The sequence below is a fragment of the Cricetulus griseus genome, chromosome 3 (genome assembly GCF_003668045.3).
Source record: "Cricetulus griseus strain 17A/GY chromosome 3, alternate assembly CriGri-PICRH-1.0, whole genome shotgun sequence".
In the NCBI taxonomy this organism is placed as follows: domain Eukaryota; kingdom Metazoa; phylum Chordata; class Mammalia; order Rodentia; family Cricetidae; genus Cricetulus; species Cricetulus griseus.
Genome location: NC_048596.1, coordinates 170118500 through 170136374, shown reverse-complemented (window position 1 = coordinate 170136374; position 17875 = coordinate 170118500). Strand labels below are relative to the sequence as shown.

The window sequence follows — 17875 nt, the reverse complement described above, 5'->3', positions numbered from 1 at the left end:
AACATGGATGTCAATGAGGAGGCCTCTGCACTCTGGGAGTCCCCTGGTAGTGGATCAGTATTTTTCCCTGGTGTAAGAAGGACTTTGAGAGCCCATCCCAAGTCTCGGCCTGGACACATGGGGGAGGGCCTAGGCCCGGCCCAGGATGATGTGCTGGACTTTGGGGAGGCCCCATCGAGGGCCCTACCCTGCCTGGGGAGTAGAGGGTGAATGGGGTGGGGGGAAGGGCTGGGGAACAGTGTTGGGGGAGAGGGGAGGGGAGGGAGAGGGAGAAGGGGTTGACATGTGAAGCAAGCTTGTTCCTAATTTGAAGTAATAAAATTTAATCAAAAATATATTTATTTACTTGTATATTATGTGCATGGGTGTTTTGTATGTGTTTGTGAACCACATGCATGTGCACCACCGAGGTGTTTCAGATCCCCTGGAACTGGAGTTACAGACAGGTGTGAGCTGCCATGTAGGTACTGGGAATTGAACTCATGTCCTCTGAAAGAAGTGCCAGTACTCTTAACTGCTGAGCCACCTCTCCAGTCCGAGGTTCTATTCTTTTTCCCTTCCTCCCTTCCTTCCTAAGATTTATTTATGTGCTATGGAAACCCACAGAAACAGCTGACCTGAGCAAGTGGGAACTCATGGAACTCAAGACTGACAGCTGGGGAACCTGCATAAGACCAAAATAGGCCCCCTGAATGTGGGTGTCAGTTGGGAGGCTTGGGCAGTCTATGGGGCTGCTGGCAGTGGAACCAGTATTTATTCCTTGAGCATGAACTGGCTTTTGGAGCTCATTCCCTTTGGAGCGATACTCTCTCAGCCTAGATAAAGGGGGAAGAGCCTTGGTCCTGCCCCAAACAATGGGACAGACTTTGATGATCCCCCATGGGAGGTCTTACCCTCCCTGAGGAGTGGGTGGGGGAGGGATGGGGAGCTGATGGGGGAGAATGGGAGGATGGGGGAGAGAGGGAACTGGGATTGGTATGTAAATAAGATTGTTTTTAATTTAAATAAAAATTAATTAAAAATAAAATAAAGATTTATTTATTTATTTATTTATTATGTACACAGTGTTCTACCTGCCTTCATGCCTGCAGGCCAAAAAAGGGTGCTACATGTCATTACAGATGGTTGTGAGCCATCATGTGGTTGCTGGGAATTGAACTCAGGACATCTGGGAAAACAGCTAGTGCTCTTAAATGCTGAGGCATCTCACCAGCCCCTCCAGGTTCCGTTTTTTTAACGTGTATTCATGGTCCATCTTTAATTTCCCTGTGCCAAATCTACTGCTTTAAATATTAAAAAACTGAGGCTCAATACAGGTAAGTCCATGGTTCCAGAGTCTTCATTCTTGGTGCTCTATGGTGCTAAGAGATTCTGAGCATCTATCTACCATTCTATAAGTCCTCTTGTTTACCATGAGGTCTGTGTCTCTTCCCATTTGATGCTCTTTTAGTGGGGACTAGGGGTTCTATCTCAGCTGAGCAGTGGTATGGCCTCCCTGGAACTTAGATCTATGGAGTCAGAGTTCCCCAAGTGCTCTCAGTGGAAGGCGCATTGGGGGTGGGGTCAAGGAAAGGAGCTGGGGGAGCAGAGTAGCGAAGCAATACTGGACCTGCCCCATGGGTATCCTAGGAGGCCTAAGTGTACCTGGGGAGGTTGTTTTCAGTCCTCTGTGCCTGACTCTCCTCGTCCATAGCTACTAACGACCCCTTTTTTCAGGCTAATATCCTTGACCCTGTTGGACACCAGGCCTGGGAACTCTTTGTCTTGCTATTCCTATCTCAGCTGGGCAATGACCTCTGAACATACAAGCCGGCCCCTTTATGTTGGCTGAGTCTCACCAAATCCTCCCAAACCATGTATGCTGGTTTTTTTTTTTTTTTCAACTTGACACAAATCTAGGCATATTTGGGAAGAGAGAATCAATAAAATGGCTTTGTAATAAGATTCACCTATAGGCAAATCTGTATGGAATTTTCTTGATTGATGACTGAGGTGGAGAGGCCTGACCTCAGGTGAGGAAGTGTTATGGCCCACCAAGGCAGTGAAGACCAGGGCAGAAGTCTAGCAACAGACCAGGTCCTTTTCCCTCGAAGCTCAGAATCCACAAGAGGCAGGGTTGGGGCAGGGTGGTATGGTTATTAATTGGGATTTTAGGATGTTAATGGCTCCTTCTGGAGCCATGCAATTTCACAGCTCTGGAAAGCAAGGCATCATGGCATGTACCTGTAATCACAGCACTCAAGAGAGTGAGGTGGAAGTATGGAGAGGTATGAAGCCAGTCTGAGCTATCAGACAAGTTCCAGGGAAATGTGGGACACACAGCGAGACCCCATCTCAAGACGAGACAGGCAAAGAGACACTTCAGGTCCTTCTACCTGTAATTCTCTCCATCTCTTGTTGGTTTTCTCTCAGAGTTGTGACTAGGAGAAAACCATCCCATCTGGCAACATTAGAAGGTGTAGGGGAGAGCCAGAGGGTTAGGGAGTGGAGGGACAGGTGATTGCAAAAACTGACTCAGATTATAATGGTGACCACAGGGAGAATGAAAGATAACCCTGACACCAGGAGAAAACTAGGAGTGGTGAGAGAGCATGGGGAGAAGGAAGGTGAACTGAATTCTGTATTTCAAGGTAAGGGTCAGGAAATACTGAGTAGTGTAGGATGAGTACATGGGAACAGTGGAAGGGAGGAGACAGGCGGTGGGGTGTGGGGGGGTGGGGTGGCAACAACACTGCTGCTCATTTTATATCCTGGTCTGTTGTTGAGATGCTTTTGCAAGGCATTCACTTTAGTTTTAATAAAATGGGTAAAACTTGAGAGGAATATTTGATGGACTTTCAGAAGCCAGACTGAAGCCAGCAGGCTCTCTGGGGCCCCCCAAAAGTCCTTCTGGGGGAAAGACAGCCCTAGACTTCGACCAGCAGGGAGCAGTGAGGCAGTGTAGCTCTAGCTTCCATAGCCACCAGATTACAAAAACTAGGGGCACTCTTCAGTGCCAGGATATACCTCCAGTGTTGCCATCCATTCCAGGACTCTAGAGTCACCCATCTGAGAGAGAGTGGCAAAGTTCAGCAGGTCTGTTGCCTTGGTGTCACAGGAAGGGCCCGAGATACTTCCTCAGCTGTGGTTTTTACCACTTCTTGCTTCTCTTTCTCTTCTCTGCCCCATACTCCCTCTTTTCTTCTTCCTTGTTTAGTTACAGCACAGTATTGAAGGCTATGCTTGCTTACTTCTCCTATTTCTCAACTGAGAACTACTTATTTCTTGTTCTTTAACTTTAAGGCTAGAGAAATCTGGGAGTGGTGGTGACCTTAGCACCTGGGAGGCGGAGTTGGAATGACCACGAGTTCAAGGTCATCACGACCTACATAGTGAGTTTGAGGTTACATATGACCCTGTCTCACAAAACAAAACAAAGCAAAAACAGTTTTAAAAAAACACAAAAAAGTAATGGATTTCATTATGACATTTTCACATATACTTCAGAAGTCTATTTTGGTGGCAATAAGTATTGTCCAGGGCTAGCATGTACTCAAGCTAAACCTCAGCCCCAAGCCTCTTGTTTTCGTAAAAATAGAATAAGATGACAGTGTCTGAGTTGTTTTCTGCCTGTATATTTTTGTTATTGTTACCTGTTTTTATTTTTTTGTGAATGTATTTTGAGATAGGGTTTGTCTATGTAGCTCTGGCTGGCCTGGTCTCTATGTAGACCAGACTGGCCTTTGGTTCACAAAAACCTCCTGAATTAAAGGGACTAATTCTGGGATTAAAGGTGTGTTCCATCACATTTGACTCCTGTATGGTTCTTGATTCATACTTGTGGTCTGGGCCTTTCCAGAAGAAACAAACCCTACCTGCTAGCCTGGAACATTCCCCTGTGGGTACAGATGTGGTCCTGGAGATATGGACCAGGTTCCTGCCCTGCAGACACTTCCTGTGTGGTTGCTTCCTTCCCATCCTGGGCACAAGAAGTAAAGCCCTTCTTGTCTCTCCCTCATACTACTACCTGAGTTTGTATCTCATCCAGAGTCTTCCCCATCTCACCAGTCCCGCAGCCTCCCATCCCTGTGCCTGCACAGTTCTCCAGCCCCCAGCCTGCCTGGGCACTTACTATTTGGCAGAATCATTGAGCTGATACTCCCGAGATCGGTTGAAGCACTCCTGGATCCCTGAGTCGCCCCAGAGTCGCATCATGGCCGAAAGCAGTTCTGCAGAGAAGGGTTCAGTGTCTTCCATACGGCTCACCACATCACACACCATCTTGGAGTCCGCCTGCAAGGACAGAGGGACACATTGCTCTGAGACCTTGGTGGGACTTCTGATGCAATCTCTACCAGGACAGTAGGTCCATGCCAAGATATCACTCAGTTCCTTCCTGCTCAGAAGATGTGGGTGGTTCTTGGAGTCTAGGACCTCAGGCCTCACTTTCCTTTGAAGCTATTCTGCCTCAGGAAAGTTCTAGAGCAACAAACTCCATGGTCAGGCTCAGCTCTCTGCCCTTACACTCCCCAGAGCAGCTCTACTTCCATCTGTCGAAAATGGGGCTTTTGGGTAGGAAGTGTGTGTGTGTGTGTGTGTGTGTGTGTGTGTGTGTGTGTGTGTGTGTGTGTGTGACTCATTTTTATAGCCTGTGTTCTTTGGCTGTGTTCTTACCTGAGGGAGCAGGTCTGGTTATTTGAGAACACTGGCTGGCTAAGGGACTGGATGAAGGTGGAACTCTACTGTACAGGTATGTGAAGTTAATACAGATGCTTAAAACTCATGTCAATACTGACTGAATCACAAGAACTCAGGCCCTTATGTTAAATGTTTTATTTGGGCCTTGCTGTATAGCTCAAGCTGGCCCAAAATCTATCATGATTTTCCTGTGTAATACCCTAAATTAACCTATAATCCTCACCTGCCCAAGGAGCAGGTATGTTCTTGGTGAAGGGACCAGCTACCCATTTCGGCAGCCATAACAGCCGAACACGTGCTTGTCTGACCTTGTCTTAGTCACTAGGAGGTTAGGTGCCTGCCTCATGGCAAGGAACCAATCAGAAGTTAGCTGGTGGTGCTATGCTTTACGGCTCTGGGTGTGCTTTAAGGACAAGTGCACAGCAATGACTCGAAGAGCATAGCAACCACCCTGGGAGGGCCTATGGGCCATAACAACCAGTTGACCAATCAACACAGGGCAAACCCTCCAAGCCTGGAGGCACACCAATCCTGAGCCTGTGCATATCCCTAGACACTCCCCTTACGCCACCCTATAAGATCTCTATGCAGATGCTTCGAGCTGTCTTTCCTAGACATCCATCATGGCGGGTGGATGAAAGGCCCAAGCTAACATGAGGTTAGCTCGTTAAACAACTATAATAAAGCCTCTTGCAGTTTGCATCAAGCTTTCGACTCCGCCTGGTGATGGGGTGACTGCAGTCCTGGGCTGAGATCCTGGAGGCCTGAGCTTCCCAGGGTCTTACACTTGGGATTCTGGGAATTGTAGTTCTTGAAAGATAACAGCTAAGTCTCATGGGAAAGTATGGTGGCCTATGGATTCTTTCTTTATAAGCCCTGACAACAGGTGCCTCAGGGCCAGTTAGCTGGACATTCTAGGGAGTAGTCCTGATGAAAGTCCATCTTGGTTAGTATTTAAACTTTAATAAAAAACTTGCCTTAAATTTGGCCCCAAATGGTGGAACTGCTTTTTCTTCCTCAAATCTCAGGATGAACAACTACCTCAGCTCAGAGCTGAGATTACGAGTGTGCCACCATGCCCAGCTTAAAATTTAATTTTCTTCCTTTGTACTTAATTGTCTGTGACCTGTGGCTATCAGGTCTGCTAAGTAATCCAGAAGAGGGAAAGGAGACAAAGTTGCCCAAGCTCTCCCCTTCCCTCTCCTCCCCAGGGGTCTGAGGGGCAGCCGAATGTGCATAAGGCCCATGAAGAGACTCTGGACAGCTGCAGGAAAAGTGCTGGGTAATTCACAGGTTCCTCAAGGCTACTCCTCATCCAGGGTAGTAACAAGCAGGACTCACTCAACTTCGGAGCTGAGAACACAGAACAATGTGGTCTCAAAGGCTCTTGGGGAAGTCACAGGGATGCAATGCACCATTGTCACCACCGTGCACATACTAGCGCACTTTACAGCTAAGTAGGACTGGTGTGCACACACACTGCCTGCATAGACCTTTACAACCACCTGTGAGGAAGCTACAAGAACAGCATGACTGGCTGCTGCTTCTTGGCTTCCCACCTTCGGCTTTCCCAGGTTCTATCCATTCCCTATGCTCTCCTCCCCTAAGGCAGAATACTCTTCCTGTCTCCTGAACCTGTGGCTACAATGTGAGTTAGCTAGTTAGGAATTAGCAGGCTTGAAGGTTACTGGGGTGGCCTTTTCCTCACCAGAAGCTTGTAAACCAGTAACTACAGCACTGGGGCTCTTGAGCATTGGCAGGAGAATGGGATCTGAGTTGAGTCGCTGGCCCTAGGTGGAGGAGACTCAGCCTTCTCAACTGCCAGTCATTAATAGCTACCTGCCTATCTGGTAGCTCAGCATGTGTGAGGCAGGCTGGTGGTTCCAGGCCAGTCAGGACCACACATCAAGACTCTGTCCAAGAGAGAGAAAGATACGGAACTGGGTAGAGGGGGATCTAACCTTGTAAGATCTACAAGTTTCCTATCTAGGAAGGCTTTCTGGTGAAGAACAAAGACCACTGTCTCCTCCCTTTAGAGGTACTCAAATGGGCCTGCTCATCATTTGGGAAGGCAGGACAATGTCCTTCAGGAGAGGCAGTCAGTTCTGGAGATATCAGGAGTAGTATGAAGCTTATCTAAAATGTGGGTTGGTACAACAGTCGCTGTGGGCACTGCCCACCCACACTCTGAGAGTGTTTCACTTTATAATGAACCCTATCTGAGTCCTTTCTAAAATGTATCATTTTACGTGTAAAGGTGTTTTGCCTTCATGTGCATCTGCACCATGTACATGCCTGATGCCTGTCGAAGCCAGAAGAGGGCACTGGATCCCCTGGAAGAACAGCCAGTGTTCCTAACTGCTGAGCCATATTTCTAGCACTCCCCCCATGCCCACATCTGTCTTGCATACTATGCTCCAGGTACCTCATTTGAGTTCTTTCAACAGAGGGAAATTCAGATAACAGGAACTTCCTGTGGCTTACAGAATGACATGGGAGTGGCAGTGTGTGGGTTCATAGACAGGCCTTGCCTGTTTTGGTTGGTTGCTGTGGGCCTCTGCCATCACCATGAATGTGCCTGGGCTCCCATTGGTCCATCAGAGGACTTGGGATACACGCACAGGGTTGAGCCCAGAGAAGGCCCCTGAGCCAAGCAGCTGAGTTTAGGAGAGCACTGTTCCATGTGTTGCTGTGGCACTTGGCAACATAGTACTTATATGGGTATTAGTCAGGACTACAGAGGTTGAAGGACCCAGTGCCATTACCTCCCTGCTTCTTTCTCAAGATTGTATTCTTAGAGACTTCACCACACCCTGGGGGAGACAGGCCTTAGGGGATACACCTTTATAAGCTTATTCCATTTGAAAAATCCTGGACTAACAATACATGTCTGTTACTTTAGCCTGCAGAGCTCTCTGCTCTGAGCCTTTTCAACACCAAAGCCTACTAAAGCCAGTGGAGAGAGACTGTCCTGCTGGCTAGTTCAGGAAATAAGTGGGAGGTGCTAGCCCTAGGCATCCTCTGGGGTGGGAGAGACAAGGAAATGGGAGAGACAAGGAAATAAGTCAACACCTGGAGGGGTTGTGGCAAACAGAGGTTCTGCACAAAGGATAAGAGGGGCTTCTGCTACCTGGAGACTCCTCCAGAGCCCTGCTGTCTGACTAGGTGGCTGTTTACTTGTGAGAGTGTGTCCACTGCCAAAGGTTTATGGGAAAGTTGTCAGCTGTGCTCTCCTCACTGCCTGCCCTAATAAGGAAGTGATTCCTGGCAGGAAAGTGGAAGTCCATGCCCACTATGCTAACCCAGACACTGCTCTTTGAGGACAGTGTTCCAAACACCTAGGCCCTTGGGCTTCTAAGGCCCCTCACCTACAGGGAGGGTTACCCACTAAGACAGCCTGGTTTTCCAGGGTCCATCTGCAAAGTGGAGTGAGTCTGGACTTTTGGTGCCCCAGGCAGCCAGAATGACTCAAGGAGGGGTAGGTGGAGAAGGGGAAGGCAGCCTCCACCCGCAGCTAAAAACAGCTGTGGGCCCTGTGAGTCAGGGCCATGCTTTGCTTGCTTGCTCTACCTGGCCTGGCTGCCCCTGGGGCATCTGAGTTCCCTGGGTCTGTCTTCCAACTTGTGGGCAGGCCAGGCAAAGCTTCTGGTGGGTCAGAATCATGCTCCAATCTGAGCGTCCAGATGACAGAAGATGTGAAGGGTACACAGTGGCTGTGTGTAGATAAGCTGTGGGCACCCATAAGGCCACTTTGTCCCCAGTGTGAGACATGGAATCTTATGGTTTCTGCCCTGGAAGGCTTGCTTGGAGAGCTGCTGTACTAGGGGTGGTCTGGGGATCTCAGCACACAGCTCAGGGTTCCAGACCTCTCCCTCCTTCCTCCCCATGCAAGCTGAGAGGGAAGAGCCCATGCTCGTCCCAGTCTGCCCATGGTCCCTTTTCCCCTCCCCTAGCTGTGACATGGCCACTCATGCTGCTCACCTGGCGGAGAAGGCAGACTGAGGCCACAGACAGCTACTCCCATTCCTTTCCTGTGTCCTTACCAGCTGTCTGTGGCCTCAGTCTGCCTTCTTTGCAGTCGGTGTACCACACAGTCGGAGATCGTTAGTCTACTAACACCAAGACTCCCTTCTTCTTTAGAAAAAATCCCCACATTTTCAGCTGGGCACAAAGACATACAACTAAAAGGCTGTGCATCTTAATGATTCGAATAGTTAGGGTGATCACTTGACAAATTACACAATAGAAGTAGGCTCAAGTATAACAAAGAAATATCATTTTAAAGTGAAGGCCCAGGGCTGACGAGGTGGCTCAGTGGGTGGAGGTCCAACCCTGACGACCTCCCTGGGATTCACCCCGTGGAAGAACACTCCTGCATATTGTTTTCTGATCTACACACACACACACACACACACACACACACACACACACACACACACACACACACATGCAAAGTCCCCCTTCTCTGCACACAAGATAAATAAATAAATAAATTTTAAATAACATAAAGATAACGTCTATGAGGTCGAGGACGTAGCTCAGTGGCAGAATGCTTGACCAGCAACCATGAGACCCTGGGTTCAATTTCTGTCACTGCACATGAATGAATGAATGAATGAATGAATGAATGCTTGCATAAATAAAGGGATGCCTTTTTTCTCACCCCCTTTCTCCTTCCTATTGCTTAGAACTTAGACATGATGGCTGTAGCTCCAGCAGCTGGGTTGGATCATCACCCTAGGGATGGTGGTACAATGACCTGAAAACAGTCCAGGTCCTGGATAACTGCATGCAAATGTGCTATCCAGGGTTGTGCTAACTGAAAAGTTTCTGCACCCCGACCAGCCTCTCTGTTGACACAGTGATCCAAACCAGACCAAATCAAACCGAATTAGAAAAAGTCCATGTTTAATGGATTAAAATATGCTCCCAGATGTTTTTCCAGCCGCCCCAGAGATAGGGAAGAGAGGCCGAAAAACCATGTGTCTGTTTTCTGGGTGGCATTCCTCGTGGAAGTGGTCTCCAGCATCTCTAGGGGAGGGGTCATCATTTGGTGGACTTTCTGGGATGCAGCAGGGTTTGGAGAGAGATGGGGGAGGGGGTTTGAGGTGGAACTTCCACCAGAACACTAACATGATTTATAACATAAAGTAACTAACAGTTCAGTTATTTTAAAACAAAGTTTCTGTCAGATTTAACTGTTTTCAGAACATTCACAATCAAACATGATGTGGATGGTTACAATAACCTCTCTGGTTATGTTCTTTGAAGAGTTTCCCATTGTTCCTAAGTTCAGGAATCATCACCATGTCCCACTAAGCCCACCCACCTGCCTGTCTTCAGATTCTGCATGCATTCCACTGGTGGGACCTCGCCACACACAGTCCTTACCTCCCATCAGGTGCTCCATTGGTGTAGGGTACTTTTGCTCTGGCCATGCCTACCTTGAATGTCCCTCATCCATCCTGTGTTGTGGCTGGTGCTGAATGTGCCTGCTTCTTGGGGCAGGATGATCTCTTGACTTCTCATGGAGCTCACATAGTGCTCTATCTACAGCTGCTGTGCAAGGCGCTTTCACATTTTAACATCAGACTTGGCCCTAGCATGTATTATGCTATAGCTGACAGAATGCACGTTGCAGACACAGTCAGGTCACCTGAGGCCAGAACTGAGGCCATATTAGTGCCTAGTTCAGACCCCTGAGCACAGTTTTGGAGAGCAAGAGGAGCTCCACTAACATCCCTGGAAGCCTGTGGAGGGTACCAAGCAATTAACAGGGCGACTCCATCTTGTCCCTTTGCCTGACTGTCCTCAGGCCTGGGGAATGGGGCTCACCCCAATCTTGACCTTTCTGCCTAGGCTTCCTCCCATGCCAGAGGTGCAGTTCACATTCCAGCACCTTTTTTCCAATATTGCTCCACAGTACTCAGCTCCCTGCTGTTTACAGGATGCTCAAACCAAATGAGGTCTGGCAGAGCACAAGCCTGTCCTTGGGTAGGCTCATGAGGTGCTCTCAAATGTTTGTGTTCTCCTCATTTCCTATATTGAAACCTCAGCTCCCAGGGTGTAGGAGTCACCAGGCTGATGACTAGGTTGTGAGGACAGAGTTGTCATGAATGGGATTAATGTTCTTCTAAGAGACCCAAAAGAGACCCTTAACTCTGTCCACCACATGGAACAAGGATACAGCAAGAAGACAGTGTTTGTCAACCAGAAAGTGGCCTCGGAGATTGAGAAACCTGCTGGAGGATTGGCCTTGGACTCCCCAACCTCTGGAACTGTGAGAAATACATTTCTGGTGCATAAGGTTACCCAATCTGTGGCAAAGATACCAGCAGCCCAAGAAGATGAAGATACCAGATCTGACCTTTTGGAGGTTATGAGTAGACACTGCTGGAGCTACCATCTCTAGAAAGCCTGACATGGGATCCTGCCTTGGCCCAGATGCAGGAAGCACAGCAAGGGCCAGCTTCCAGCTAAGAGCCAGGCCTTTCCTACTGGGTGCTGCCCTCTCCACCTCTAAGGCCTCAACTCTTGTTTACTAGCAGCAGAGCCCCAGGTCCCCAGAAGGAAGACAGCAGCCTTCCTTGAACCAGTGTGGATGGGGATGACACTGTCTCTTGATTTGGGGACACACACATGCTCTATACAATTCTACTAGCCTGTGTACTGTTTGGGGTGGACACAGAACCCATATTTGTCAAATTAAGCTTACAACCAACTACAGTACCTCAACCAGACCCCAGGACATTTGTAGAAAATATACATAAAGAATCCCAAAGCCTGCAGGAGTGTGGGGTGACCAGTGAAGAGAGCAGTGCCAAGACAGATCAATGTTCAAAAAGAAGTCAATACCTGGATTCTATCATACCTGTAACCAGATGTACCACTGGGCTTCCTGAAAACTCACCTGATCACCTCTTTTATTAAAGTTAACAGAGGATACACTGCTTAGGTGGTCATTTTATGTTTGTATTTATATCTCAGTAGTCCTGACTGGTCCGCCTCCTAACCAACCAGGCTCAAGTGAAGATCCTTTTCCTATAGCTGTAGCCCACAGGACTCTTCTAGCATCTGAGTCCCCTCCCTCTTACTGTGCATAGCACCCTGGATTCGGTGCCTACACTCTGTGAAGTTTCATGCATGAGTGGTTCCTCATTCTCCAGAGGGCTGGCATAGCACTCATGTGTTGTGGGTACTGGCTACATGCTGGACAGGAAAAGTTGGTATTCCAGGAAGGCGTCTGTAGACACATATGCCTGCCTGGGTATGAGGGCATGAGCCCCTTTCTTTTCCTACTGTCCTGTGGCTGGCTCAAGAGCAGAGGCAAAGGGGAAGTGTTTTCTCCTGCTGGAGAGAGAATACAACCATACTTGCTCCATGTACAGGCCTGGATAGGTGGGGCCAGACTTGGTCTCAACCTGGGCTTCCAGTGTAAGCCGGGGTCCAGTGTGCCTGCTGTGAACAGGGGATGACAATATCCTTGCTTTCTCCACAAGGTCATCATATAAAACAACAGGACACACAGAGAAAAGGATGGATGGGTGTGCTCTTTCCCACCTCTCTAGCTGCTGTGGCCACATACCAGTGAATAGGACAAATACATGAGCCTAGGAGGTCAGGACTGGAGCACAGCTGGGATGGCAGGTCTGAATGTCAATAGTCAAGCACTGTTCTTCATATACTTAGGATCACGAGGCTCGGAGAAGTTGTGACTTCTAGATGTCAACCAGCAAGATACTTATCACACCAATGACCAAGAAACAGCATGGCCATTCTCACTGTTTTAAATGGCACAGCCTTTCTGGTTAAAAGGATCTTACTCCTCCTAATGTAGATAGGCAAATGGACTGATGCTATTCAGGGTGGATGAAAATCACTTTAGAGGAACCCTTGTGTAGACCTATGCATGGCATCTAGGACAACAGGAGTTGGGCAGGGAGATAGGGGAGCAGTTTGGCCCTAGTTCCCCAGAAGTAGGCTGCCTCAGGCACTTGCTGGGGAGCAGAAAATGTCCAGGGTGGTATTAGGGTAGTGATGCCCTTGAACTGGAGGCACACAATAGATCCCCTACTATGAAGGATAGGCTACAAGACCATGTGCTGCAGGGCAGATCCTGAGCAAGTATTGCAAGTAGTACTTGGGTCTGGTGTTGGCTCAGCCAGTGGGACTGCCCATTTGTACCCACCAGGGAGGCTGTTGCTCCAGAAAGCCATCTCCTGCTCATCTACAGAGCTAGAATCCATTATGGGAAGAAGGTTGTCAACTCCCAGGGCCCAGTGAGGGCTTTGTCCACTGCTCACATAGGCTGCAATTGCTGGGCCACAAACAGCCCCTATGCCAACTGCCCCGATGTCTCAGAGATATAGCTACATCCCAGAGTGAGCATGAGTAGTGATCCAGTGAAGACAACACTAGCCACGTATCTTCCAACCTTCAGTGCCATCCATTCCAGGACTCTAGAGCCACCCATCTGAGAGAGTGCCTTCATTTGAAGGCAGAGGGCAAACTTGGTCTTCTAAACCCTTCCCTGTTCCTAAATGCAATGTAGATTTTTCTAGAATTGGCAGCAAAGAATCCTAGAGCCAGAGGATCACAAAAGACCCAGGCTCTCTCAAGAGAGGAGACCCAAAAAGACAACAATGGTGAAGAATCGGAATCTTCAGCAGGTGGCGCAGGCTCAAGTCCTGGCTCTGTACCTGTTTGCCTGTAGCCTTGGACAGACCGCTCACCCTCTCAGAGCCTCTGCTGTCCCCTGGGCACCTGGTGCACAAGGCTATTTGTGTGAGGAGATGGGCTGAAGATGTGACACAGCTCTGCAGCATGAAGGAGCCCTGCAAATGCTAGTTATCATGAGCAAAGATGAAGTGCCTCAGACACAAACAGCAAGCTGACATAAATAAGCCTGCTTTGTACAAGACTTCCCAGGCAAGCATGATAATCTTGATAACAATAATCATAGTAATTATAATAATAACCCCTTCCATCTGAGTAGCTGCTTTGGATGGCTCAGAGTTTTCCTCCATCTCTAATCTTTGAGGCCAAGTGAAATGAAAGTGTGAGTATGGGCGTGTATCCCCTCCTACCCCCAGCTCTCCAGCTGCAGCAAAGGCCTTCATTGGCCCCACCTTGCCCCCTGTGCTGCAGTTGTCTCCATCTCCACCAGAGGGCAGGAGAACACAGACTAACAAGAGGAACCAGGTGCCACAGACCAGGAGGGGCAGAGCCCGCTGGGTGCGGTATGCCAGGGCTGTTATTGGGTGCTACTGAGTAGCTAGCAGCTCTGGGGTGGAGACCCCAGATGCTGAGGCCTACTGAGGCACTGCAGTCCCAGCAGGCAGAGAGCCAGACACACCTGACTGAAGCCTGTACATGAGGGAAAGCAGTCTTGTTTCCCTCACTCTCAGAGAGCCTTCTGCTTTAAAATGGGGCCGTAGAACTCACAACTTCAAGGGGAATCAGTTGCCCTTCCCCCCTCGCAGCTCCATCAGGGTCTGTTTTCCTGCTCCTCGCTCTAACTGTGGCCCTCTGTAGGAGTGGTACCCACCTACCACCCATTTTAGACATGATGGCATGTCTAAACTTTGGCACACTTGGTGACTGGGACGACATGTGCTTGGGCTCTTCCCTGCTTTGAGCTTAAGGCCGGAGCAGGACCTCTGCCTGCCGCATGCTGTCAGCTCACAGGGGCTCTGGAGTGTGGGGCGTTGTGTGTCCACCCCTTGCTTTGGGGGAGAGATCTTTTACGATTCCCTCCAAAGATCCTGCAGCAAAAGTAAGCATTTGGACAGTTTATACCCTTGCCCTTTCTCCCCATTAAGACAATGGCCCTGCCCTTTAAGCCTGACACTCTTCAATACACCTGCCCTCCAAACAGCCCTGCACCTCTTCTATATCTCAATGGTCCCTGCGACAAGGATAGCCTGTGTTGAAGCAACCTATGGATGTTCCCCTGGCACACAGATGGGTCAGGGTTCACACAGGGTAATGGTCTCCCTCATAAGGCAGTGTGGAGTTCTGTGGCAGGGTAGCGATGGCAATAGGAAACACTTCCTGCAGAGTCTCTCACAACAAATGCTGAACCCCAAGGCATGGAGCCTGAGACTCTGGCCCCACTAGTCCTGTGTGAAACAGGCACGAGGGACTAGGAGGAATGGGAAGGTATGTGGGGCCAGGCTAGGATCATCCAATGTAGAACGAAGGCCCTGCTCACATTGTTCAGCAACATTACATTGTCCAACTTTCATGGGCAGTGGTGTGTTTGTCATCCAGCCTCGACAGGTCCTAAGTATGGCGGGTAATGATATATACTCAAGCTCCACTTGTCTACCCTTGGGGATAGTTTCACCTGGCATGCCCTTCTCTCCTGGATGGGTGCAGACCCACTCTGAACAGCCAAGGCATCAAGCAGGCTACTTACATTCTCAAATTGGCGTTGGTGAACGTGACAGAAATTTCCAAATTCATGCTGCCCTCCTTACCCTCTGAATCCTTTCTTCTGGGTTCAGAAAGGAGAAATAGAACTCAAATTGGATAGAGCAAATTTCTAAGAAATGAACAAGAGCAGATTCAGATCATTCACAGAGAGTTTGGTCAAAGGGAAAGAAAAGTGATAATGGCCAGCCTCAGATGCTCAGAATACAGAGTAACAATGACGAATGGTTTAATTAGGGCTGCCTTGCCAGCAAATATTAGCAACCCAATTAGGGAAGAGAAGTGATGGATGCTGGGGCTGCACACACACGTGGGGGCGGGAGGAGGCAGGATGTGAGGCTGACAGCTTGGCAGAGTGGTACCTCTCTCCAGATTATTCACTGACAGCCTTTCAGACTCAGCTCCTGCACCATCATCAAGAGGTCGGAAGCTTCTATGATGGACCAGTGAGATGGCTCAATGGGTAAAGCTCTTGTCTGAGGATTTGAGTTTGATCCCTGAGACACACCTGGTACAAAGAGCATCAGCTTCCAAAAGTTGTCCTCTTTTGGAACATGACCTCCACATGTGACACACACTTACACTCTCTTTCAATAAATAAATAATGAATGAATGAATGAATTTAAAAAGAAAAAGAAAAAAGAAGGTTGGGGCTGGAGGACCTAGACTTATGAGCCTGCATCACAGTGAAGGAAGAATGGCATGGGGATGCAGCTTAATGGGAGAGAGCTTTCCCAAGCACTTATCAGACCCCCAACAACAACATGTACACACAGAGCTACATATGAGACCCCCAAAAACAACATGTACACACAGAGCTACATATAAGACCCCAAACAACAACATGTACACACAGAGCGACATATGAGACCCCAAACAACAACATGTACACAGAGAGCGACATATGAGACCCCCAACAACATGTACACACAGAGTTATTTCATATTTTGGCGAATTTTAAAGAATAATTTTCTGAAAAAGATTAGTAAAATATTCCTTCTCTTTTAAACAAAGAATTTGTGTGAGGGACACAATTTTCTATAGCAAAACAACAAGTCACATTAGATCAAGTATGAAGCCACACCAGATAGAGCTATCTTCTGTAAGACAAGATTTTAAAGGCAATAGTGAAGATAATGAACTATGGAATTCCTTGTGCTAAAATATTTTTGGAAAATTTCAGAAAAATGTTATTTATATCAGCACATGATGAGTTTTCCATATTTATTATTTTTTTAAGTTCTGGAGTAAAACCCAGGCCTGGCTCATGCACTATGCCTAGGAATTACTAGTATTTTAAATGAAGAAATGTCTAAAACTTCCTTGGTGCTAACTTTTTTATGTGTATGCGTGTTTTGTCCAGATGTATGTCTGTGCACCATGTGCATGCCTGGTGCCTGTGGAAACCAGAAGGAAATGTTGGATCCCTAGAACTGGAGTTACAGATGATTGTCGATGTTGGGAATTGAACCCTGATCCTAAGGAAGAGTTGTCAGTGTTCTTAATCCCTGAGCCATCTCTCCAGCCCCCTAACTCTAATTTTTAGTGCAATTACATATCTAAAAATCCAACACACACAAGCACAAAATAAAAAGTTTGAAAACTAGTAGAGCAGACTCTTCTTTTCCAGACATCATTCATTCCTCAGCACCTTCATACCTTCTGCTCCAGTCTGGCGTCAGCTGATGACTAATACTAGCTTTCTTATACACATCTTTGTATTTTATAAATGTCATATTCCTATGGAAAATGAAGAATCTGTATAAAGCAGTCTAAGTAGAAGGCAACCATAAAAATAACTACGGTGACAGCAGAGCACTATTTTTAATTCTAGCAGGACTCCATGGTCTGGCGCGGGTTCCCAGCCTGAGGCCTTTCACTGTGTCAGTGACACAAGGTCCCAGGTAGCAGGGGTGTGCTGACCCTGCCTGAGACTCAACCTGAACTAGGCTGAAGGAGAGCTGCTCTCTCACTTAGAACCCTGCTACTAAACCCTCTGGCCCCATCCCATCTTACAGACTGATGTCATGTGCTGAATTCAAGTAGGACTTGAGTAGGTCTTCTGGAACATCCAGTCAGCAATGGAAAGTACAGCTGCTGAGGCTCCTCCCATCTGTTGAGGTATGGCCGGTGGTCTCCTGGGTTGAGAGGGGCTTTAAGCTACAGCCATCACTTTTGGTGAGTCTCAGGCTGTGTGTGTGGATGCCAGATGTTGATACCAAGTGTTTTCCTCAGTGATTTCTACCGTAGTCTTTGAGACAGGGTCTCTCACTGAACCGGAAGCTCATTTGTTGGCTAACTAGTGAGTCCAAGGAGCTGCACCCCTCCCACTGCCTTCCCCCAGTGCTAGGTCACAGATGCACCTCAGAGTCCAGCCTTTTACATGCATGCTGGTGAGCTGATCTCAGGTTCTCACATGTGTGTAGCAAGCACATTACTGATGGAGTAATCTCCCCAGTCTGTGGGTTCCAATTCTTTAAAAGGCACCAAATGTTGCCCCTTCCTCTATTTTATTACCAGAGAAACTGATGTACAGTTGGGTTCCAAGACTTGAATGCCACTTTGCCAGTAGGGGTCAGAAGCCCAACCCTTGGCTTCAGAGTCAACACCACGGTCCACAAACAAACAGCACTGCTTCCCTCTGTTGTCTGTCTTGTCTTTCCAGGTCTGGTGGAGGGTGTGGGGCCATGTTCCAGGGGAGGGGGTGGGTGGGAGCCTGCCTACCCCAATTCCCTCTGGACAGGTCTTTTGAAGGGAAAGCTTG

At 48.2% G+C, this 17875-nt stretch overlaps 1 protein-coding gene across 1 annotated transcript in view; it reads right to left on the bottom strand.

Moving 5' to 3' along the window:
- The window catches only part of Gnao1 (G protein subunit alpha o1), a 158037-nt gene that overhangs the window by 22139 nt on the left and 118023 nt on the right, over window positions 1–17875 (bottom strand). The window contains 1 exon segment of the mRNA NM_001244055.1: window positions 4112–4272. Coding sequence (NP_001230984.1) covers window positions 4112–4272 — 161 coding nt within the window.